General features: G+C 39.5%; 4 protein-coding genes across 5 annotated transcripts in view; 2 read left to right on the forward strand and 2 right to left on the reverse strand.

The window, feature by feature from the left end:
• Positions 1-21,522, forward strand: part of LOC134822334 (serine/threonine-protein phosphatase 2A 65 kDa regulatory subunit A alpha isoform-like) — a 116,857-nt gene that overhangs the window by 45,126 nt on the left and 50,209 nt on the right. The window lies entirely within an intron of this gene.
• Positions 79-11,664, forward strand: LOC134822332 (ATP-citrate synthase-like). The gene is made up of 21 exons (XM_063833342.1): positions 79-232; positions 776-898; positions 1,561-1,747; positions 1,918-2,064; positions 2,245-2,390; positions 2,492-2,715; positions 2,940-3,075; positions 3,240-3,393; positions 3,497-3,649; positions 4,128-4,268; positions 4,444-4,621; positions 4,743-4,903; positions 5,132-5,278; positions 5,986-6,137; positions 6,546-6,721; positions 6,845-6,945; positions 7,126-7,242; positions 7,432-7,621; positions 10,279-10,390; positions 10,591-10,888; positions 11,064-11,664. Exons 1-21 carry the CDS (start codon positions 83-85, stop codon positions 11,150-11,152), a joined length of 3,282 nt encoding a protein of 1,093 aa, XP_063689412.1. The 5' UTR covers positions 79-82; the 3' UTR covers positions 11,153-11,664.
• LOC134821634 (serine-rich adhesin for platelets-like) lies at positions 12,958-16,738 on the reverse strand. Its single transcript, XM_063832336.1, has 8 exons — positions 16,639-16,738; positions 16,302-16,420; positions 16,108-16,180; positions 15,796-15,898; positions 14,712-15,669; positions 14,320-14,463; positions 14,066-14,160; positions 12,958-13,386 (listed from the first exon to the last, which is right to left on the reverse strand). Exons 1-8 carry the CDS (start codon positions 16,729-16,731, stop codon positions 13,247-13,249), a joined length of 1,725 nt encoding a protein of 574 aa, XP_063688406.1. The 5' UTR covers positions 16,732-16,738; the 3' UTR covers positions 12,958-13,246.
• LOC134821719 (uncharacterized) lies at positions 17,992-20,972 on the reverse strand. Its single transcript, XM_063832452.1, has 6 exons — positions 19,680-20,972; positions 19,344-19,553; positions 19,007-19,180; positions 18,597-18,719; positions 18,387-18,493; positions 17,992-18,120 (listed from the first exon to the last, which is right to left on the reverse strand). The coding sequence occupies exons 1-6, from the start codon at positions 19,737-19,739 to the stop codon at positions 18,078-18,080; spliced, it is 717 nt and encodes a 238-aa protein (XP_063688522.1). The 5' UTR covers positions 19,740-20,972; the 3' UTR covers positions 17,992-18,077.

The following is a 21,522-nucleotide window of genomic DNA, read 5'->3' on the forward strand; positions in this document are numbered from 1 at the left end:
ACTAATCATCCCTGCAATTATCACTAATAATAACACTAATAATAACTCCCCAAAAATGAACTTATAACCACTGTTAGGTGATATGGCGCCCCGAGCCCTAAGAGAGGCTGATGGTAAGAGTATTCTGGCCCGCCACCTCTCCACTGCTAAATCATGTAACAAAGTGTGCACTGTAACTAAAGATACTGATTTTAACCAGCTAGCTACTCAACACCCATGGTTACTTGAACAGGTAAGAAGTTTTTGATTATTCGATTTAAATTACAGTTATATGTTTGTATACTACACTGTAAATTAGTTTTGTTAATGTTTTGAAAGTACTATACTTTAGTAAGTGTTAGTAAAGTTAATAAAACTGGTATGATCTAGTAGGTAAAAGTAAAACCTTTGTAACATTATATGTGACGTTTGTAATTTATTTTATTGTATGGTTTGGTGTACTTTCTTTGTGTAAGTTTCAGTAATGTGACCTACGTATGTGACCTATGTTGAGTTTCGTCAAGACTTCACGGGACCATCACATCTTCTGACCACCCCATGGCGAAGTCTCACTCGTTGCGCCAGCACAGCAGAAAGTTCGTATTTGGAGGAGTATATCCTCTGATCGGTGGCTTATCAGGGAGAGACAACATGAACTTAGTGAGCTTATCTTTGAAGTGCTCCAGATCTTGAATGACATTCAGATGGTAGGGGATTGCATTCCACAAGATGTACCTAAAAGATGATATAATTAAGTAAGTATAATTAATGTTAATTTAATCTGCTCTAATTTCAGAAGCTGGTTGTTAAACCGGATCAGCTGATTAAGCGGCGAGGAAAGTTGGGTCTGATAAAGGTTAATGTGGGGTTAGATGATGCTATCGCCTGGATATCAGAAAAAATGGGAAAAGAAATCCAGGTACTACCAGTCGTGATTAATTACTATTACTCTATTAGTTAATTAGCGATTAATTGGTTGAGTTATACTAATAAGTGATACCTTAATATATGAGGTGATCTCGTAATATAACTTTGTAATAGCGGTTAATTTTGATAAAAGATGAAAGTTGTTAACTTAATTAATAAAAGATAAACGTTGTTAATTTTCTACAGCTTGGTACGGTGACTGATAGTTCGTTAAATTGTTGTTTTTCTTTCCTGAAAAAAGAAGGGGCGTGTAGCAAGGTGCGTCTAGAGCACTCTTTGACTGCATTTACCCCTGGATTAGGTGTTTATCCCTGAATTAATAAAGAACTGAAAATAAAATGACAGTGCTAACGTGCCTTTTAAAACAAACCATGATAATATATCGCGAAATTTTCCAAAAATTATTGAATTTTGGAATTTTGGAATGGATTTATACGACACGTTCCTAGTTCCTGGTTTGTTAGGAATCTACAATATACATTATGTACACTATCGCAGAATTTAGTTCTGTAAAACAAAGCTTTAGCTTTGTTGCTAACAGAACTTTACTGTCAAACCTTCCACAATGGTAAGTAACTTATTAATTTGCTTATTAAGTAACTAATTTACTAACTAATTAACTAATTAACTAACTAATTTACTAATTACCATCAGATAGAGCAGTGTACCGGAGAACTGAACACGTTTATAATCGAGCCTTTTGTCCCTCACCTACCAGAAGATGAGTACTACGTGTGTATCTACAGTACTAAAGAAGGAGATACTGTTTACTTCTACGAGCAGGGAGGCGTTGACGTTGGAGATGTGGACAGCAAGGCTCACAAACTTGACATCCTTATAGGTAGGATGAGTAGATACACCTACATGTAGGAGAAGTATATGTAGGAGGAGATAATGTAGAGGTTATCTGAGATATCATTTAGTTCCCTGGATATCCCTGCAGTTGTGATGAAAATAGCCCCTCCCCCAACTCCCCCAGTTGCAATTGATGATTATCCGGATGTGTTTCAGGGAGCTACCCGACCCACGAGGAGATAACCACAGCTCTGTTACGCGGAGTTCCTGAGAACCGCAAACAGCTCGTAGCTGACTTCATATCTTCTCTCTTCAAAGTTTACTCTGATCTCTTCTTCACCTACCTGGAGATTAACCCTCTTGGTAAGAGTTTGGTTTATAGTGGGTATAGTGTACGAACTTTACCCCACTTGTTCCAAGACATTAATGGTCTGGTGTTATAATGTTCCCTTAAATTAACGCCTCATATAAACACCCGGCACCCCTTTAAACACCCCTCGATTCACTTTAACACCACTTGGCTCAACCTAACACCATCTCCAGTTGTTACTAACAACACTATCTACGCACTGGACATGGCAGCTAAGTTAGACGACACAGCCGACTACCTGTGTAGTGACAAGTGGAAAGTAAGCGAGTTTCCTGCTCCTTTCGGGAGAAAGAGCTGGCCAGAAGAGGAGTTCATCAAGGTAAGGATAGATTCTACTTTGATGCTTTCACTTTCACTTTCACTTAGTTAACGTGTTTCCTACTCCCAGTGGCAAGCATACCCTTAAATTTGTTCTCCCAGGATCTAGATGAGAAGAGTGGAGCGTCTCTGAAGCTGACTATCTTGAACCCTGATGGAAGGATCTGGTTGATGGTTGCAGGAGGAGGAGCTTCTGTTGTATTTAGTGACACAGTGTGTGATCTGGGAGGAGCTGATGAGATAGCTAATTATGGGGAGTACAGTGGAGCTCCTTCTGAGTCACAGACATACGAGTATGCTAAAACCATACTGGGTCTCATGACTAGGTTAGTTTCACTTTCACTTTATCATACTGCGTCTCATGACAAGGTTAGTTTCACTTTCGTAGTTAATTTATGTTATTTCTGAAACTTTGAATAACTGTAGATTCGTAGTTAATTTTATACACTGTGATAGAACTATTTCTTTTCAAACCGTTTTGAAAAACCCTAGAGCTACTGACCGATCAAATAGCTGTACTCTAGTCACCTGACTGTATTCTGTTTGTCAGGAAACCGGACGAGCAGGGCCAGGGCAAGTGTCTGATCATAGGAGGAGGGATTGCAAACTTCACGAACGTTGCGAGCACCTTCAAGGGAATTGTCAGAGCACTCACTGACTTCAAACAACAACTCATCAACAACCAGGTTAGTGTTTGATATTGAAATGGAGTGGACATCGGATAGTAAAATTGATTCAGATTATAACCTATTTTGATGTTAGTACTTTAGCATGTTTAGTATAGATTGAAATAACTCTACCAGTGCAATTAATTAAAATATGACTATACAATTAAATAACTCTATCCAAGGTAAGTATATACGTAAGACGAGGAGGGCCCAACTATCAAGAAGGGTTAAAAGTGATGAAGAATTGTGGTGATATGCTGGGGGTACCAATGCACGTGTTCGGACCTGAGATACACATGACTGCTATTGTGGGCATGGCTTTGGGGAAAACTCCAGGTGAGACATGTTTCACTTTCACTTTCATTTTCAGTTTTACTCTCACTTTCACTTTCAAGGAAAAAAACAGTTCATCAATTATCTGATAATTCCCATTTCCCAGTTCCGAACCGCACTGACACTGAAAGTAGCCTGAAAGACAACTTCCTGTTTGGTAAGCATGATATAGACAGACGAACACCCCAACCTCCTAGCAGTACTGAGCCAGCAGAGAAGAGAGCTAGAAACGATCTGGACAAGAGGATACTGGGTGCAGGTGAATTTCATTTTAACTTTCTTCTTTTTTTTAGGGAGTGAGGGCACTATGGAGTTTGAAAATAAGCGAAAACATGGTGATATTCTTCATTTATTGGCACGTAATAGCTTCTTGTAATTACATTATCTCATATAATTACTAATTAATTACCCTGGCAGGTAAGGAGCTTCTTGTAATTACATTATCTCATATAATTACTAATTAATTACCCTGGCAGGTAAGGAGCACTACTCTAATTACTAATTAATTACCCTGGCAGGTAAGGAGCTTCTTGTAATTACATTATCTCATATAATTACTAATTAATTACCCTGGCAGGTAAGGAGCTTCTTGTAATTACATTATCTCATATAATTACTAATTAATTACCCTGGCAGGTAAGGAGCTTCTTGTAATTACATTATCTCATATAATTACTAATTAATTACCCTGGCAGGTAAGGAGCACTACTCTAATTACTAATTAATTACCCTGGCAGGTAAGGAGCACTACTCTCCCGACCAGTACAACCTGTATGACAAGGACACAACCTGCCTAGTGTACGGTCTACAGATAAAAGCAGTGCAGGGCATGCTGGACTTTGACTGCTCGTGTAGGAGGGATAAACCTTCAGTTGCAGGTTTCACTTTCACTTTCACTTTCACTTTCACTTTCACTTTCACTTTGCTGACAGTTCTCTTCCCAAACAAAAAGCAACCCATAATACTCGGCCACAACATTCGCCTTTATCTTCAATTAAACTTTCACTTTCACTAAACATTTCACGAAACATTTCACTAAACATCTTTTCGCAGGAATAATCAACCCGTTCTCTGCTAACCACAACATCCGTCTTTACTTTGGACACAAGGAGATTAACGTGCCCGTTTATAAGAACATGGCTGACGCGTTGAAGAAACACCCTGATGTCAGTGTTCTCATCAGCTTCGCTTCCCTCAGATCTGCCTATTCTTCTACTATGAGCATGCTCAGGTAGAATTTTATCGATATTAAAATATGAATTGTGTCAAAATTTGTGTTTCATATAAATGGATTTCAAACCGTTAAAATGGATTGTTTTGAAATTCAAATCTACATATTTCATTTCCCTCAGTCACTCGAAACAGATCAAATTGATAGCTATAATAGCCGAGGGCATTCCTGAGAATATGACGAAGAAGATCAATAAACTTGCTGTTGAGAAGGGAGTTAGTATCGTAGGACCAGCAACTGTAGGAGGAGTGAAACCTGGCTGCTTCAAAATAGGAAACACCGGTATAAAACATTTCCTTGTGTTTTTAAAGTATGATTAAATCCACTTTCTTGAGTTTTTCAAGAATATTCTGATCTGTATTCTAGCAATATATATAATAAGAAATACTGTCCTACTAAAATTGAGATTCTGATGAAGCAACTGCTAGATTAATATTTAATTAATATTCAACTGAACTAATAATGAATTATTGCTATAACCAATTAAGTGACTAATTTATTAATTACCAGGTGGAATGCTGGATAACATTCTGAAGAGCAAGTTATACAGACCAGGCTCAGTAGCGTATGTGTCCAGATCAGGAGGAATGAGTAACGAGCTAAACAACATAGTCAGTATCAACACTAACGGAGTATACGAGGGAGTCGCTATCGGGGGTAATTTAAATTATTTAATATAATTACAGTTATAATTACTGTTCTATTGTGATTATCATCGTCAATTATAGTTACTTTCTTATTTTATATAATCATGATTTTAATTATTTCTGTGACTCACACTGTTACCAGGTGATCGTTACCAGTAACTAACACGGTTACCAGGTGACCGTTACCAGTAACTAACACTGTTACCAGGTGACCGTTACCAGTAACTAACACCGTTACCAGGTGACTGTTACCAGTAACTAACACCGTTACTAGGTGACCGTTACCAGGTGACCGTTACCCTGGTTATTGATTATTACTCAGACCGTTACCAGGTTACTCAGACCGTTACCAGGTTACTCACACCGTTACCCACACCGTTACTAGGTTACTCACACCGTTACCAGGTTACTCACACCGTTACTCACACCGTTACCAGGTTACTCACACCGTTACTAGGTTACTCACACCGTTACTCACACCGTTACTCACACCGTTACTCACACCGTTACCAGGTTACTCACACCGTTACTAAGTTACTCACACCGTTACCAGGTTACTCACACCGTTACCAGGTTACTCACACTGTTACTCACACCGTTACCAGGTTACTCACACCGTTACCAGGTTACTCACACCGTTACCAGGTTACTCACACCGTTACCAGGTTATTCACACCGTTACCAGGTTACGCACACCGTTACTCACACCGTTACCAGGTGACCGTTACCCTGGTTCCAGTTTTATGGATCACATTAAGAGATACAACGCTAATCCCGACGTTAAGATGATAATAGTATTGGGAGAAGTGGGAGGAGTTGAAGAGTACGACATAGTCTCCGCTATCAAATCTGGAGATATAAGAAAATCAGTAAGTTTAACGTCCGGGAGGGTAGGGCCGGGGCTATTATTAAAGATTTAAATTGTATTAAATGAAAGACCCCTGCTCCCATCAGTAGCTCAGTTTTGTTACTCAATTTTAATATTAACGTCAAGATGGGAGGATTTGAAATTTTAATCTAGGACTGGAATACCAGCTTCTGATTGGATAACTTTAATGATTTAGCCCCATGTCCGAGCTGTAATGTTCTTATATTAGAACTATCAGTTTTGTTCCTCAGAACTTTGTAGTTCCTTATAGCTCCAAATTCAGACATTTTATCCACTTCCGCATTACGCAACCTAAATCTAAAGAATAGTAATTCTATTAGCTAACACGACAACATAGCTGATTATTGTTTATGACGTCATCACACGTTAGTGACGTCACTTTTCACAGGTCGTAGCATGGTGTATTGGAACATGTGCTGACTACTTCAGTACTGAAGTACAGTTTGGACACGCTGGATCGAACGCCAACAGCAAGTTGGAGACTGCTAGTGCTAAAAACTTGGCTTTACGCCAAGTCGGTGCCCATGTGCCTGACAGTTTCGACGATCTTGGCAAAACAATCAGGTACATTTACAGGAAGTCGCTAACTTGTTGGTTCATTCCTTAAATCAGTTTTTCGTATGAAAGGTTTCCCATTCTAATAATTACTAATTACAACTAATTACCTTTAATTACCTTGTCTCTCAGGAAAGTTTACGAGGAGCTAGTGGAGACAGGGGAGATAGTTCCAGAGCCGGAGATGCCACCCCCTCAGGTTCCCATAGACTTCAAGTGGGCTCAGGAACTCGGTAATTAGTTTCACTTTCACTTTTACTTTCACTTTCACTATAATAAGTGATGATTCGAGCTGGAAATTCCACCTGTGCTTTTTGTTCCTCCAAATTAAACGTACAAACACATATTCAATTATTTAAGCTAATTTATCGATTACGAGTTCCTAATTAGTTGATAAAAGTCCTAATGACCAGGTTTGGTTCGCAAACAGACCTCCTTTATCTCTGGTATTTGTGACGAGAGAGGAGAAGAGTTATTATATGCCGGGGTCCCTATGAGTGATGTTATCAAGGAGAACTTGGGAATAGGAGGTAGGTTCACTTTCACTTTCTGTTTCACTTTCACTAAGTTGTGGCAGGTTTATTTATCTGACTTGTAACCGACTAATAAGAAGTTTCTTGTTGGTTAGAGGAGCGCGAGATTGTTTCATTTAGAAACTACACGATTTAAAGTTGTGATACTGCTCTAGATACAAACTATAACTGTTCTTCTCTGTCCAGGTGTAATCTCTCTGCTGTGGTTCCAACGCAGAATGCCTGATTTCGCCTACAAATTTATAGAACTGTGTTTGATAGTTACAGCTGACCACGGACCTGCTGTGTCTGGGGCTCACAACACTATTGTCACTGCTAGAGCTGGTAAAGATCTGGTGTCTTCTCTTACTAGTGGTCTTCTCACTATTGGTGACAGGTCAGTACACACAGACACACAGACAAACATTCATACTTACATACTTACATACATACATACTTACATACATACTTACATACATACTTACATACATACTTACATACTTACATACATACATACATACATACATACATACATACTTACATACTTACATACATACATTCATACTTACATACTTACATACATACTTACATACATACTTACATACTTACATACATACTTACATACTTACATACTTACATACTTACATACTTGCATACTTGCATACTTACATACTTGCATACTTACATACAGACATACAGACATACAGACATACAGACATACAGACATACAGACATACAGACATACAGACATACAGACATACAGACATACAGACATACAGACATACAGACATACAGACATACAGACATACAGACATATAGATATACTTACATACTTACATACTTACATACTTACATAATCACATACTTACATACTTACATACTGACATACTGACATACAGACATACAGACATACAGACAAACATTCATACTTACATACTTGCATACTTACATACATACTTAGTACTTACATACATACTTACATACTTACATACTTACATACTTGCATACTTACATACTTGCATACTTACATACTTACATACAGACATACAGACATACAGACATACAGACATACAGACATACAGACATACAGACATACAGACATACAGACATACAGACATACAGACATACAGACATATATACATACAGACATATATACATACAGACATACAGACATACAGACATACAGACATACAGACATACAGACATACAGACATACAGACATACAGGCATACAGACATACAGACATACAGACATACAGACATACAGACATACAGACATACAGACATACAGACATACAGACATATAGATATACTTACATACTTACATACTTACATACTTACATAATTACATACTTACATACTTACATACTTACATACTGACATACTGACATACAGACATACAGACATACAGACATACAGACATACAGACATACAGACATACAGACATACAGACATACAGACATACAGACATACAGACATACAGACATACAGACATACAGACATACAGACATACAGACATTCAGACATACAGACATATATACATACAGACATATATACATACATACATACAGACATACAGACATACAGACATACAGACATACAGACATACAGACATACAGACATACAGGCATACAGACATACAGACATACAGACATACAGACATACAGACATACAGACATACAGACATACAGACATACAGACATACAGACATATAGATATACTTACATACTTACATACTTACATACTTACATAATTACATACTTACATACTTACATACTTACATACTGACATACTGACATACAGACATACAGACATACAGACATACAGACATACAGACATACAGACATACAGACATACAGACATACATGACATACAGACATACAGACATACAGACATACAGACATACAGACATACAGACATACAGACAGGGATCGACCGGGGACGAAATTTAGCCGGGGCCGGGGCCGGGACCAAGTTGAATCAGCCGGGGCCGGGATTAACCGGGATTTTGAAATGTTGCCAAGGCCGGGGCCGGGATTGGCTAAAATATGCCGGGGCCGGGGCCGGGATTTTTTAATCTAATTTTGAAAATTTTTGAAAGTTTCCGGAAACTCGTATCAATGTGAGCTAGCTTCAAGGTCAACCTAGAAGGCAGCTACACATTATTTCTCTTTAATAGTTAAATGTAACTCAGAAAGGCTTTCTTGTAGCCGGACATAGATATTTCGGACACTGAAGCTGACACCGGAAACGAGTAGTCATCTGTGATCTGATGACTATCATCATCATCTGCATTGAGTCGGCCTCACTCTCTACTGTTTTTTGCTCCTGAACTAAATTGTTTGACGTTTGTACTAGTTATATGAAAGAAAACGGTACACGAACACATGACTTTACTCGAACTTTTTAATCAACCTCGAACTTTTTTAATCAACATTAATATTTTACATTCTTTGTAAATTCAAAGTTGAAATTTTCTGAATATCAAACTGGAATGATGTCAAGTCCTCGTATTTATATTTTTCACTCGATCTCATGTTACCGAAAATTTTGTGTTTAATTTAAGTCTAAAAATCAAGATAAATTCTGATAATCTATCGGTTTAAATTGAGGCAGAAAATACGAGAAATCCCGGCAAAATCCCGGCAAAAATTGACAAAAAGCCGGGGCGGGGGCCGGGATTGGGGGCCTCTGGCCGGGGCCGGGATTTTGAAAATTGTTTTGCCGGGGCCGGGGAAAAACACAAATTCCGGCCGTATCCGGGGCCGGGATCCCGGTCGATCACTGCATACAGACATACTTACATACAGACATACAGACATACAGACATACAGACATACAGACATACAGACATACAGACATACAGACATACAGACATACAGACATACAGACATACAGACATACAGACATACAGACATACAGACATACAGACATACAGACATACAGACATACTTACAGACATACACGCTGACTTATAAACAGACTAATAAAGATACAACAGGGTATTTACTATTTAGATAAATAACAAACAATAAACAAGCCCACAATTCCACAGATTTGGAGGAGCTCTGGATGAGTCAGCCCGACAGTTCTCTAACGCATACGACAAGGGTGAAACACCTCTGGAGTTTGTTAATGAGATGAAATGCTCTCACAAGTACATCCAGGTCAGTAATGTACTACCAATTAGAGCTGTTTCGCTTTCACTTTATATCACTTTCACTGAGATCACTTTCACTTTAAATCACTATCACTGGACTGTGTTGCTCACTAATCAGTAGTCCCTATTATCATATTTTAATGACTGAGTACTCAAGCCTGTCATACGATCGTTCATATATTTTAATTATACATATAATAATTGCAGGGTATTGGACACCGAGTAAAGTCCCTAAATAATCCTGACATGCGCGTCAGCTCTCTAGCGGACTTTGCTAAAGCTAACTTCCCCGCTACTCCACTCTTTGATTATGCGAGACAGGTAGAGAAAATCACTACCTCCAAGAAACCCAATCTGATCCTGAATGTGGACGGCTGTATTGCGACTCTCTTTGTGGATTTGTTATACCAGAGTGGATCGTTCAGTGTGGAGGAGGCTAGAGATCTTATAGATATAGGGTGCCTTAACGCTCTGTTTGTGGCAGGCAGGAGTATTGGTTTTATTGGTTAGTTTAATTAATATCTTTCTTTTGTATTTTCTGTGTCGCCTAGACGGCAGTATTGAAATGGTGTCGAAAATGTAATTTTACAAATGGAAAATGATAGGTTATCTAATCCCTTTAATGAATGCTTTATTTATTTAATGAGTTTGTTATCTCTTTAATGAGTGTGATTTTCCAGGCCACTATCTCGACCAGAAGAGATTGAAGCAGGGCTTGTACAGACATCCTTGGGACGACATCGCCTACATGAACCCCGGTGGGGATTAATCAGCAGGAAACAGAATATTTATAAGAGGGCAGACCTCTAACTGTGGACATATTGGTGTGGCCCCGTACTTTGACTAGCGCGCGGCGTCACGTGGTAATACGCAGCTAGAGGGAGCCGCGCACTCGTTAATGGTTAAATTATGTAGTCTCCCTCGTCTTGAATAATTGTTAGAGCAAGATTTGTTGATTTGCATGCATAAAATCATGTCCATTCGTGTATATTGGCCATGTTTTACGAACTTGCTGGAACAAGTTTTTTTTGTTTGATAACTTATCTGGTGGTAAAATTACTTTTTGGTAAAACTAAAATTACTTTTTGTTTGAACTTTAAAGTTTCAATGTGAATGTACTTCAAAACATAAGAAGAGAGAAAGTTTTTCTCACAGCAGTTAGAGAAGTGTTTAGCTTGACTAATGAAAATCCCGATGTTATAGTTTCTGAACGTTTCATTACATAGAAGTTTAACAGTTTATTTATTCTAAAATTTAACTTTCTCATTAACATGAATTTGAGATGAGTGTTTTATTGTGTCTCTGGTGCCAATTTTGATTTGTACAATATCCCTTACCTAGCACTTACCATCCGTCAAATTGGGCTGTGATATAATAAACCGGGTTGTAAAATCAATTTCGAGAGAAATTTCATAAAGACCCCCCCCCCCCCCTGCCCCCTTAAGGGGGCCGGGAAGGTCTTCATCAAAATTCTCTCGAAATCGACTTTATAGTTGTTTCTGATAGAGGGGAGTGATATCTATCAGCTGCTTTCGGTCTCATGGAAAAATATTGTCCCTAGCCAGTAGCCGAACTTATCGCTGGTCAAAGGTCAGCGCTTATGTGTAATACTAATTGTATTGCGCGAGCGATTTTCAATCGCGCGTTCTGAAAAGCGAGTCTTAAAATCTATCTTCTCCTACATTTCGGAAATCTTGGACCTTGATTTTTAGAATTTCAAAATCAAATTAAAAATCTTTAAAGGCATATCTCAAAATTCTGGCTCTAGAGTTCTCTTCTAAATCTAACTGATCCTAAGAACATATCCTGAAAGTTTGAGGGTGATTGCTCAAAAAATGTAGGAGAAGATAGATTTTTAGACTCGCTTCTCAGAACGTGCGATTGAAAATCGCTCGCGCAATACAATTACACATATAATATAAGCAATTACACATGGATGATGATTAATCACTCTACAGTCTACATTCGACTGTCACATGACCTTTTTAACCCATTCTCTAGCTGGCCCTGAACGACTATTCGAAACCCTAACTCTCTAATCTGATCCCAACCCTAACCCAAACCCAATCCCTAACAAAAGCATATTATGCTGAAATCCTAACCCTAACGAGAAATTAGACTAACTTCCTTATACGGTCATATCACGTGATCGAGACAGTTTTTCGCCAATATCTCGTCAGGGGAGCATTTTAACCCTATACTATGTCATGGGGGTGATTTGGAATCAGCGTCCGAAAATACATCGATTGAAGTTGGTTTCAACTGGCGGGGGCCCTTTTAGAACAATCTCGAAGATCGACTGTAAAGTGATTTAGCACGCTCGATTACATTTACACATATAATAATAAACGCTGACCTTTGGCCAGCGATAATTTCGGCTAGGAACAATATTTTTCCATGGGACTAAAAGCAGCTGATAGATATCACTCCCCTCTATCGCGTCGGAAACAACTATAAAGTCGATTTCGAGATAATTTTGATGAAGACCCCCCGGCTCCCTTAATAAGCGCTTAACAATGAAAAAAATATTAATAATTTAATCGCGTATCAAACAAGAACAATTCTTCAAAATTTGTAATTATCGTCAGCGTTACCAAATCACAAATATCAAAAAATAAGAACAGATTGCGCTCAAACACTGTTAATTCAAAAAGCAATCTTATCCTTAGCAGAAGTGTCTAACTATAAGTCTAAGTCAGTGATTATCAATAGTGTGGACTCCCTACCAAATTATAAATCCGTCCCAGTCTGGATGTGATTTTTTAACTATCGAATTCTCAAATCAGGATTGGAACTTCAACTATAAATTGTAAACTGTCATTCGGCAAACACGAAATCAATACAAAGTTGAAAGTGTTTTGTTTCATATCGGGACTACAGCCCTGTTGTGGTTCATGATACAGAGTCTGATAAGGTTATCAAAAGAAAGGTTGACATTCGGGTCCTCCACTGCCTGCTGCATTGCCAGTTTGCTAAGGATTGTGCTGGATCCCGTGTAGATTCCTGTTGAAATGTTTAAAAATTAGGAAATCTGATCTATTAATATTACATGTGTATTGTGTATGGTGTCAGATCAGACAATTGCTGTAAATGTCCCGTTCCAACAATACTAGTACTACCCAACTCCACTCAACTTGAACTATTCTCTACAATATCGCGCTCAGTTAAGAGCCCTCTTCAGTTTCCTAAAAGTAAATGTACTGTAAAATGACGGCGACGCCCGTGGTCACCTTCATATACACCGAGCTACTCAAAGCACTATTTGAGTGGTCATACGTCGATTTTTAGTCGCCTGCAATTGATGATCGTCGCTCGGCCAGGAACTGGAACTATTTTTATACGGCGGTGAATCTTACTTTTGAGCTATTATGGTATATATAATATTGATCTAACCAATCCTAAAAAGGAAACCAAACCACACATTATGTGGGAACATTCAGAAATCTTCGAACATCAAATTAATTTTAACGTATAGTTTGAGGTAAAATAAAACTGAAAGAATCCGGGTAAAAATAGTAATACACCGGAGAGGGGGGGGGCCAATGGCATAAAATGGAGAATTACCCAAGGCCAGGGGTTTTTCCAATTTCTCCATAGAAAAAGTCTCCATTTTATGCCATTGGCCCCCAATACACCTCCTATGCGAACAGAAACTGAAACAGAAACAGAAACAGAAACTTACCCAGAGAGTTAAGAACAGCGATCCCTAAATTAGGCAGCGCAGTTCGGAGCAGTTTCCAGTAGCTGACGGAGTCTATACTTAGTTTAGTGGTCGAACTGCAAAGGGTTCCGGTTATTGTTAACATAGTAATTATCAGTATTTATACTATCATTCATTGAAAATTCATAGTTCTACAGCTTAATGCTATTTTCACTATAACAGTGGCAAATATAAATTTCAATCTGAAATAAGTTAGAAAAAAAAACTCCACTGACATGAACTTGAAATAAGCTTCTAATTCCTGACTCAGAGTTTCTCTCTTCTCCAGGACCCAATCCCCCGGACTGAAGATCCTCAGGATCGGCTCGAAATGCTCCATAGTCTTAGGAGAGGAGAAGGTGTCCTCTGATGTCGTGGGACTGGGAAGAATGGGGTTACTTTCACTTATTCAAATATGTGCGGTATTTTATTGGTATTTTCAATTAACTTTCAGTAGAATATCATGTTACAATCTAAGCGCCGAACTTATTTGGTACTGTCGGGAAATGAGCTCAACTAGGTGTTTGGTGAGTGGTGGGATTTACACGGAGTGGGGCACCACCTTCCACCACCTTCCATACATGTCTGTTAATATGGAAATACTGTTCAATTTTTGTAGTGTACTCACTTGAAAGCGCTGAATCGGTCGAAGAAGCTGTTTCTGCCGAGGATGTTGGTTTGAAAAGAACCAGCGATGAGAGCTGTGAGACGACCTCTGAACGTCTTACAGAACTCTGTTAATTTCTCTGACTTTAGTTTGCTCTGGTCCGTAACATCAGGATCACGTGGTCTGTCAGTCGGGCTGGTTAAACAAGGCCTTTCCTCATCCGACCTTGCTTTTTTAGTTTCCTCGCTGGAACTAGATGTTTCAGAGAGAGTGCTGGTAGAGTTAGACGAGGTCAGTATGGAGGGAGTGGAGCGGGGTGAGTCCGGGACAGCAGGTCGTGAGAAGGATGAGGAGAGGAAGGAGTGGGTGCTTAGAGAGGATAGAGACTGGGAGGAGAGGAAGGTAGGGAGGGTTGAGTAGGCAGGAGGCTGGGAAGAGAGGTTGAGACTCAGCCGCTGTGAGGTGTGGTTATTGTTGAGACCCAGCTGAGAATGAGAACTGGTGGGCAGGACAGGCAGGGGCCTGATTGGTTGTCTCATCTGGTTGAAGCTGGAGGTCTGAGAGGAGGAAGTGTCCGGCATGTTGGTACCAAGTAGACTGTAGCAGGAAGTGAGTCTCGGGAAGTTGGTACTGGAGAGAGGGTTAGTGGTGGGGACTGAACAAAAGACCTGCCGTTGTGGGGATGTGTCAGGTGTGAGACTCGGTGAGGACTGGTTGGTAAAGCTGGATGAGGACTGGTTAGTAAGACTTGGTGAGGAATTATTCACCAGACTGGTAACGGGGAATGTGGTCCCATTACCCTGACAGCTAGTTCCGGGGGAACTGTTCATCATTAGAGCTCCCGGAGTGGAGAGCTGTAGGGAGCCTGCAGGAGCCGTCATATTATAGGGGCTCTTGAAACTAGGAGAGATGTTGGGGAGGGAGGAGAAGGAGAGAGGGGAAGTGGGGATCTTGTTAGGTGGACTTGATAACCCCTCACCTGCAATTATCTTAGGTTAATTGGACAAGGGGGCTTAAGTTTTTTAATTATCGCCTTACTTTACGGAGCCAAATTGTTTGTGATGTAAAAAATCTTACTTCTGCTGTTTTATTGAAATTGCTTTACCTGATGCTAGGAGGTTGTTCTGGAGGGTGTTCTGGAGATTGTTCTGGATATTTGGGTCCACACAGCTCACTTCTATTAGAGTCCGCGTCATTATCTCGTTTATCTGGTGAAATATTGAATTTCGATGCTCATTGTATTATTGTTATGAGCTGAAGGAACAGTAGTTCTTGTATTAATAGAAGTAAAAGTGAAATTAAAGCAGGAAATGATACTTCTATTATTAATATTAATTGATATTAATAATAGCAGTAAATAATACCACTAATATAAATATTATTCAATATAATAATATTTAAGAAAGCAATGTGTTACCTTGTCAGTAACGAGGCCGTGCTTAAGAGCTCTTACAATCACGCATACTGGAGACAGAAACTTTACCAATTTCCTGAAATAACAAAATTAACTGCAAATCATCTTACTAGATCATCATAATCTTCAAATCCTGACTTTACAAGAATATCGAAGAAATATTTAGCAATTTTAACAAAGGCTGCTGTAAGACTCACTGCAATTCGTAGTGAACTTGTTGAAGGTCGTCTAGCGTAGGTCGTAAAATGAGGAACTCAGGAGTGTCTTTAAACTGTCTGCAGAATGACTCAATGTGTTTCCAGATTGTAAGAAGAAGCTGAAAATAGTTAGTATAATACTACTTCTTAGTTGTGATACAGTTAGCATGCAGTGCTTTGTGAGAGTTCTAATTTAATTTAAGAGCTGCCAACTACGAGCCCTCCTTATTTGTTAGCAAGCATTAGATCATCTGGTGACTGGTATTGTCAACAGCTTGTAAAATGCATGGTTTCAAGGCAAAATAAGAGTTTGTTTTGTGCCCGTTCATTTACCAACCTCAGCGGCTGCAACCCAGGATAAGATATCGTTAGGTTTTACTTTAGGAGGAAGGATTGCTTTAGACAGATTCTCTCCGCCAGCTGACCACATGTGTAGATACTTCCTGCAGGAGTTGGAAACTTGGTTACAGACTTGGTTACTGACTTGGTTACTGACCTGGTTACTGACCTGGTTACTTACCTGGTTACTGACTTGGTTACTGACTTGGTTACAGATCTGGTTTCTAACCTGGTTACTGACCTGGTAACTGACCTGGTTACTGACCTGGTTACTGACTTGGTTACTGACTTGGTTACAGATCTGGTTTCTAACCTGGTTACTGACCTGGTTACTGACCTGGTTACTGACCTGGTTACTGACCTGGTTACTGACCTGGTTACTGACCTGACTACAGACTTGGTTACTGACCTGGTTACTGTAGGCTGATTGGATAACAGCTCAGTTAGCAGGAATACAAAATTGTAAGCGTTAGGAAGGCTTGATGTCAAGGACCCCACGCATGCATTCGATATCTGAGGTGGAGAGAGTTTTGTCAAGACCTTGATCATTTAGCTAAGCCTGTGGCAGCCTGCCACAAGCTTAAAAAGATGTGGAAGTCTGACCTTAGAAGAGGACTAAAGATCCGTCTATTTGTTGCTACTGTGGAGTCAATACTTCTTTATGGTTCTGAAACGTGGACGTTGACAGAGCAATTGAAGAAACGCATTGATGGCTGCTACACTAGAATGCTAAGGATGGCACTTAACGTGGATTGGAAGCAGCGAAAAACCAACAAAGAAGTCTATGGCAACCTACCGAGAGCAACCATGAAGATCCAAGAGCGCAGGATGCGACTAGCAGGCCATATCCACCGGCACCCAGAACTAGTCGCAAACCGCTTGCTACTCTGGGAACCAACTCATGGGGTGCGGAGTAGGGGGAGACCAGCCATGACCTATGTTGATAGCCTACGAGCTGACACGGGTCTCAACGACACTGGAGAAATGGGCGGACTTAAGGCGGATAGAGTTTTATGGAGACAGCGCATCAATACTCGGACGCTGAAGCCGCCTTAAGTCAAGTAAGTCAGTGATCATTTTCAATTACTGGGATCTGAATATGGTCAATAAATGGTCACAATTTCTAATTATTATTGATATCATATCACATCGTTTACTGAGAAAGCGAAAAAGACTCAAAAATACAAGTTAGCCCTCTACGGGCTGATATACATCCCACACTGTAAGAGTAAAAAGGGGAGAGATTCAAATGTAATTATAACTAATTAATTAGTCGATAAGTTAATCATAACTTATATCATTGTATGATATAACATGAAATATACAACTAGTAAATACAATAGGATATAACCTGGTTAGCTAAGCTTAGAAGGACCACAATATTAGGATTCATACTTTTCAGCGTTTCAGCCATTGTGCCAATATCATCAAGTGCGGTTACACTGACTGTAGAGATTTGACACCAGGATACACCAAACTTCTGCAGTTACTTTGGTTACTATTATTATTACTTTGGTTACTTAACTTATTATGATTACTTTTAATGTAAATAATAATCTAAACTTATCAGGTCAATTAACCAACATATTCCAATACTTCATATTCAGGATGTAAGATTGCATCAGTGCATCAAAGTTCGGACTGAATAAGCTTCAAAAATTATAATTACGTGATAGTTGATATAGTGTTACGACCTCTACTGAATGAATCACTAATCAGACGAAGAGTAATATTTGTATGTCTAACCTGGAGAGAAATGATATGTAGGCTGCCAAAACTTTGTTATCACAGACGGGGAGGGGACTGACATCTAGTAATATTTCCTTGTGCACGTCCACTACAGTGTCATAATACTGAAAACACGGCATTAAAAACTTTCCTTGTGTTTAGAATTTGTTTAAAATACATTGGATTTAATTTATCAACCAGTAATTCTGTCACATGTTTGACGCATACCTTAGAATAGAGAGCCACCCCAGGAATGTTATTGATCTCAATGGTGTTGTCAATGTAGAGGTTCAAACGTTTCCCTTTCAGTATAGTGGCGAGGTCCTGGGTCTGGTATTTACTGAACACTACCTGTAGGTTAACTTAATGTAGGATAGCTTGTGTAGGATGACTGTGGGTTAACTTAATGTAGGATAGCTTGTGTAGGATGACTGTGGGTTAACTTAATTCTAATACTGTTTTACTCTGAGGTACCCTGAGGCAACTACTTAATACCTCATAAAACGAAACTGAGTTATCATTTCAATATTTAATCATGATAAAGATAATAATTGTTGAGGATAGAGTTAAGGTATGGATGAAGTTTATGCAAAAGGATTAATTTTAAGGGTACGGATACGCTTTAAGTTTTAGTTTACCGGAAGATAAGTCTCCATAACATTCTTCATGTCCCAGACCTCCTGATAAAGGCCCCCTTTCTGTCCCTTCGTCAGACTGAGAACTGCAGGAACAGAGCTAGGTTGGGTAACTCCAGCGATAGCTAGCGCTCGTACCAACTCCTGAGCACAAACACTCTGCTGCTCTAGTTTCAACTGTGGGGTATTGTTACTGGTCAGTTCCAATCACATGACAAAAAAAACAGATTTCTGATTGGTTGGTTTGGGTTATGTGGCTAAACTAAAAATATATGATTAGACATTTCTACTTTTAAATCCAAGTCATCGTCACTAACGTGTTCTATCAAAGATTCTCTACCTGTAGGTTGGGCAGGAATCTGAGATTAGATCCCACTTTTCCAGCAGCCCTTTTCTTCATCTCGTTGTGGCGTGCGGATATGAGGTGTTCCGATATTCTGCTCCCCTTCGGCTTCACAAACGTGTCACAGTATTTACAGACCAGGGCTGATTCCGGCACCTTGATGGAACTATCTCCTAGCCCTACTAGATCCTTCCATATAACTTTCACCTGAATAAAATCATTGTAAGACATGTAACGACATAGGATGATGATTGACGAACAGCAATTAAATTGTCCGCAAAACTTAAAACTTAAATTCTCCACTAAACCTTTAGCTAAAAGTCTTTACTTTACCTCAAATTCCTCTTCATGCTCTTTAGCGTAATCTTCTGGCAACTTTTTCTTTCTTCCCATCGTAGCTCACGTTTATTTTTTGACTACAAGTTTCATTCCGTTACAGCGAATCAAATTCAAAATACGTGCATAAAAATAGACCAAATACTGTTCAATTAATTTTCGTTAGCCCTCCATATTGAATTAAATTTCTAAAAAACTTCAGTTATAGTTTTTAAGATAACAAAATAACTATCACTATCAGATCCAGTAAATATCAAACGGGAAGACAAAATGAAACAACCCTGGTTCAGATCAAAGTAAGCACATTTAATCGGATGTATGGATGACATGCTCGTCGACATATAACTATGAGTATGTTTGCTGTTACCATGACTACAACATGACTTCAGATAAGACGACGAGTAGCTAGTCATGAGAAACATATCACTATACGATCACTCACTTTTAAATAACTTTTTAAGAAATAAAAGCGAACATCCAGACGAGGATTAGAAACGATCAGCCTTTGATGAAACTTTTGGCCCCTAACAGCTAAGTTCTAACTGATATTAAAAGTGTCTCAAACGAGTTATTCTGCTCAATTCAATGTTTCACAGTTACCGTCGAGACTTTCTCCAACTATTTGGAACACAATTTCATAAAGAACAGGAGAAATGAGTCGGAGGATAGTCGGCTGTTTAGCTCATGCTAGAACTGAGGGTTGAGTAGCTCACAAATCGCTTGTAAAACGAATCTGAGAGCGGCAGTCCAGCTAAATGACGGAATATATCAACGTCTGGTTGTATTTTCAGAGCCTTTATAAGTGAAGACCTTATTTCTGTAGAACAGCGCTACAGGTCACGTGGTGTGACGTCACGTGACCCGCGAGGAATACCCCATAATCGGGCTCCCAGGAGCGTCTACCTTCTGGCGTGCGGCCAAAATAGTTGGGCAAGTGCAATTTATACTTTATTTTTTCAGGAGAAACATCTGTAGAAAATGATATGAGCTTTTTCGTGAACCAGAAATTGTTAATTAAAATTTCGAAAACAAAATAGTTGGGCGAATGCAATTTATACTTAATTTTTGAGGAGAAACATTTGTAGAAGATGATATTTGATATTGATATCAGCTTCCTCCGTCCTCGTGAACCAGAAATTATTGATTAAAATTTTTGCAGAGTTCAGACCAAGAATATGAAAAGTAAATGATTCCAATGATTGGAGAAATTGTACACAAACTATCAATTGCAGCAATTTATCAACATAAATTTTAACAAACACTACCTCACTTACATAATAAAAAACCAACAGTAGTTTTAAGCTCGAGAGCCAGTGCCCTACAGTAAAATTACACGTTTTAAAACCGGAAGTTTGACCGTGCCCACTCGTTTTAATAACACTCGGCACGCGTTCTCTTGCAATTATCCGAGAAAAAATACGGAATATTGAGGTACTTCCCCAACCTTGCTAGTGTATACCCTCACAGGGGGATTAGGTTAATGATTATCAATTAGTCATTATTTATTCAGGAGGGTGGGAGGGAGGGAGGGAGGGAGGGAGGGAGGGAGGGAGGGAGGGAGGGAGGGAGGGAGGGAGGGAGGGAGGGAGGGAGGGAGGGAGGGAGGGAGGGAGGGAGGGAGGGAGGGAGGGAGGGAGGGAGGGAGGGAGGGAGGGAGGGAGGGAGGGAGGGAGGGAGGGAGGGAGGGAGGGAGGGAGGGAGGGAGGGAGGGAGGGAGGGAGGGAGGGAGGGAGGGAGGGAGGGAGGGAGGGAGGGAGGGAGGGAGGGAGGGAGGGAGGGAGGGAGGGAGGGAGGGAAGTATATTTTTAAAGTATAATTAAATCCACTTTCTTGAGTTTTT

This window comes from Bolinopsis microptera, chromosome 10 (assembly GCF_026151205.1).
Source record: "Bolinopsis microptera isolate Bmic1 chromosome 10, MBARI_Bmic_1.0, whole genome shotgun sequence".
In the NCBI taxonomy this organism is placed as follows: Eukaryota; Metazoa; Ctenophora; class Tentaculata; order Lobata; family Bolinopsidae; genus Bolinopsis; species Bolinopsis microptera.

Excerpts from the sequence above, each read along its gene's own strand:
- LOC134821634 (XM_063832336.1), bottom strand. The coding sequence starts at position 16,731 with ATGTGGTCAGCTGGCGGAGAGAATCTGTCTAAAGCAATCCTTCCTCCT. Across the intron at positions 14,464-14,711 it reads GACCGATTCAGCGCTTTCAA|TCCCACGACATCAGAGGACA; the intron begins GTGAGTACACTA and ends CATTCTTCCCAG. Across the intron at positions 13,387-14,065 it reads CGCTGTTCTTAACTCTCTGG|GAATCTACACGGGATCCAGC; the intron begins GTAAGTTTCTGT and ends ACATTTCAACAG.
- LOC134822332 (XM_063833342.1), top strand. The coding sequence starts at position 83 with ATGGCGCCCCGAGCCCTAAGAGAGGCTGATGGTAAGAGTATTCTGGCC. Across the intron at positions 4,622-4,742 it reads TCTACTATGAGCATGCTCAG|TCACTCGAAACAGATCAAAT; the intron begins GTAGAATTTTAT and ends CATTTCCCTCAG. Across the intron at positions 10,391-10,590 it reads GCTCTCACAAGTACATCCAG|GGTATTGGACACCGAGTAAA; the intron begins GTCAGTAATGTA and ends TAATAATTGCAG.
- LOC134821719 (XM_063832452.1), bottom strand. The coding sequence starts at position 19,739 with ATGGGAAGAAAGAAAAAGTTGCCAGAAGATTACGCTAAAGAGCATGAA. Across the intron at positions 19,554-19,679 it reads AGCATGAAGAGGAATTTGAG|GTGAAAGTTATATGGAAGGA; the intron begins GTAAAGTAAAGA and ends GATTTTATTCAG. Across the intron at positions 18,494-18,596 it reads GGGTGGCTCTCTATTCTAAG|TATTATGACACTGTAGTGGA; the intron begins GTATGCGTCAAA and ends CCGTGTTTTCAG.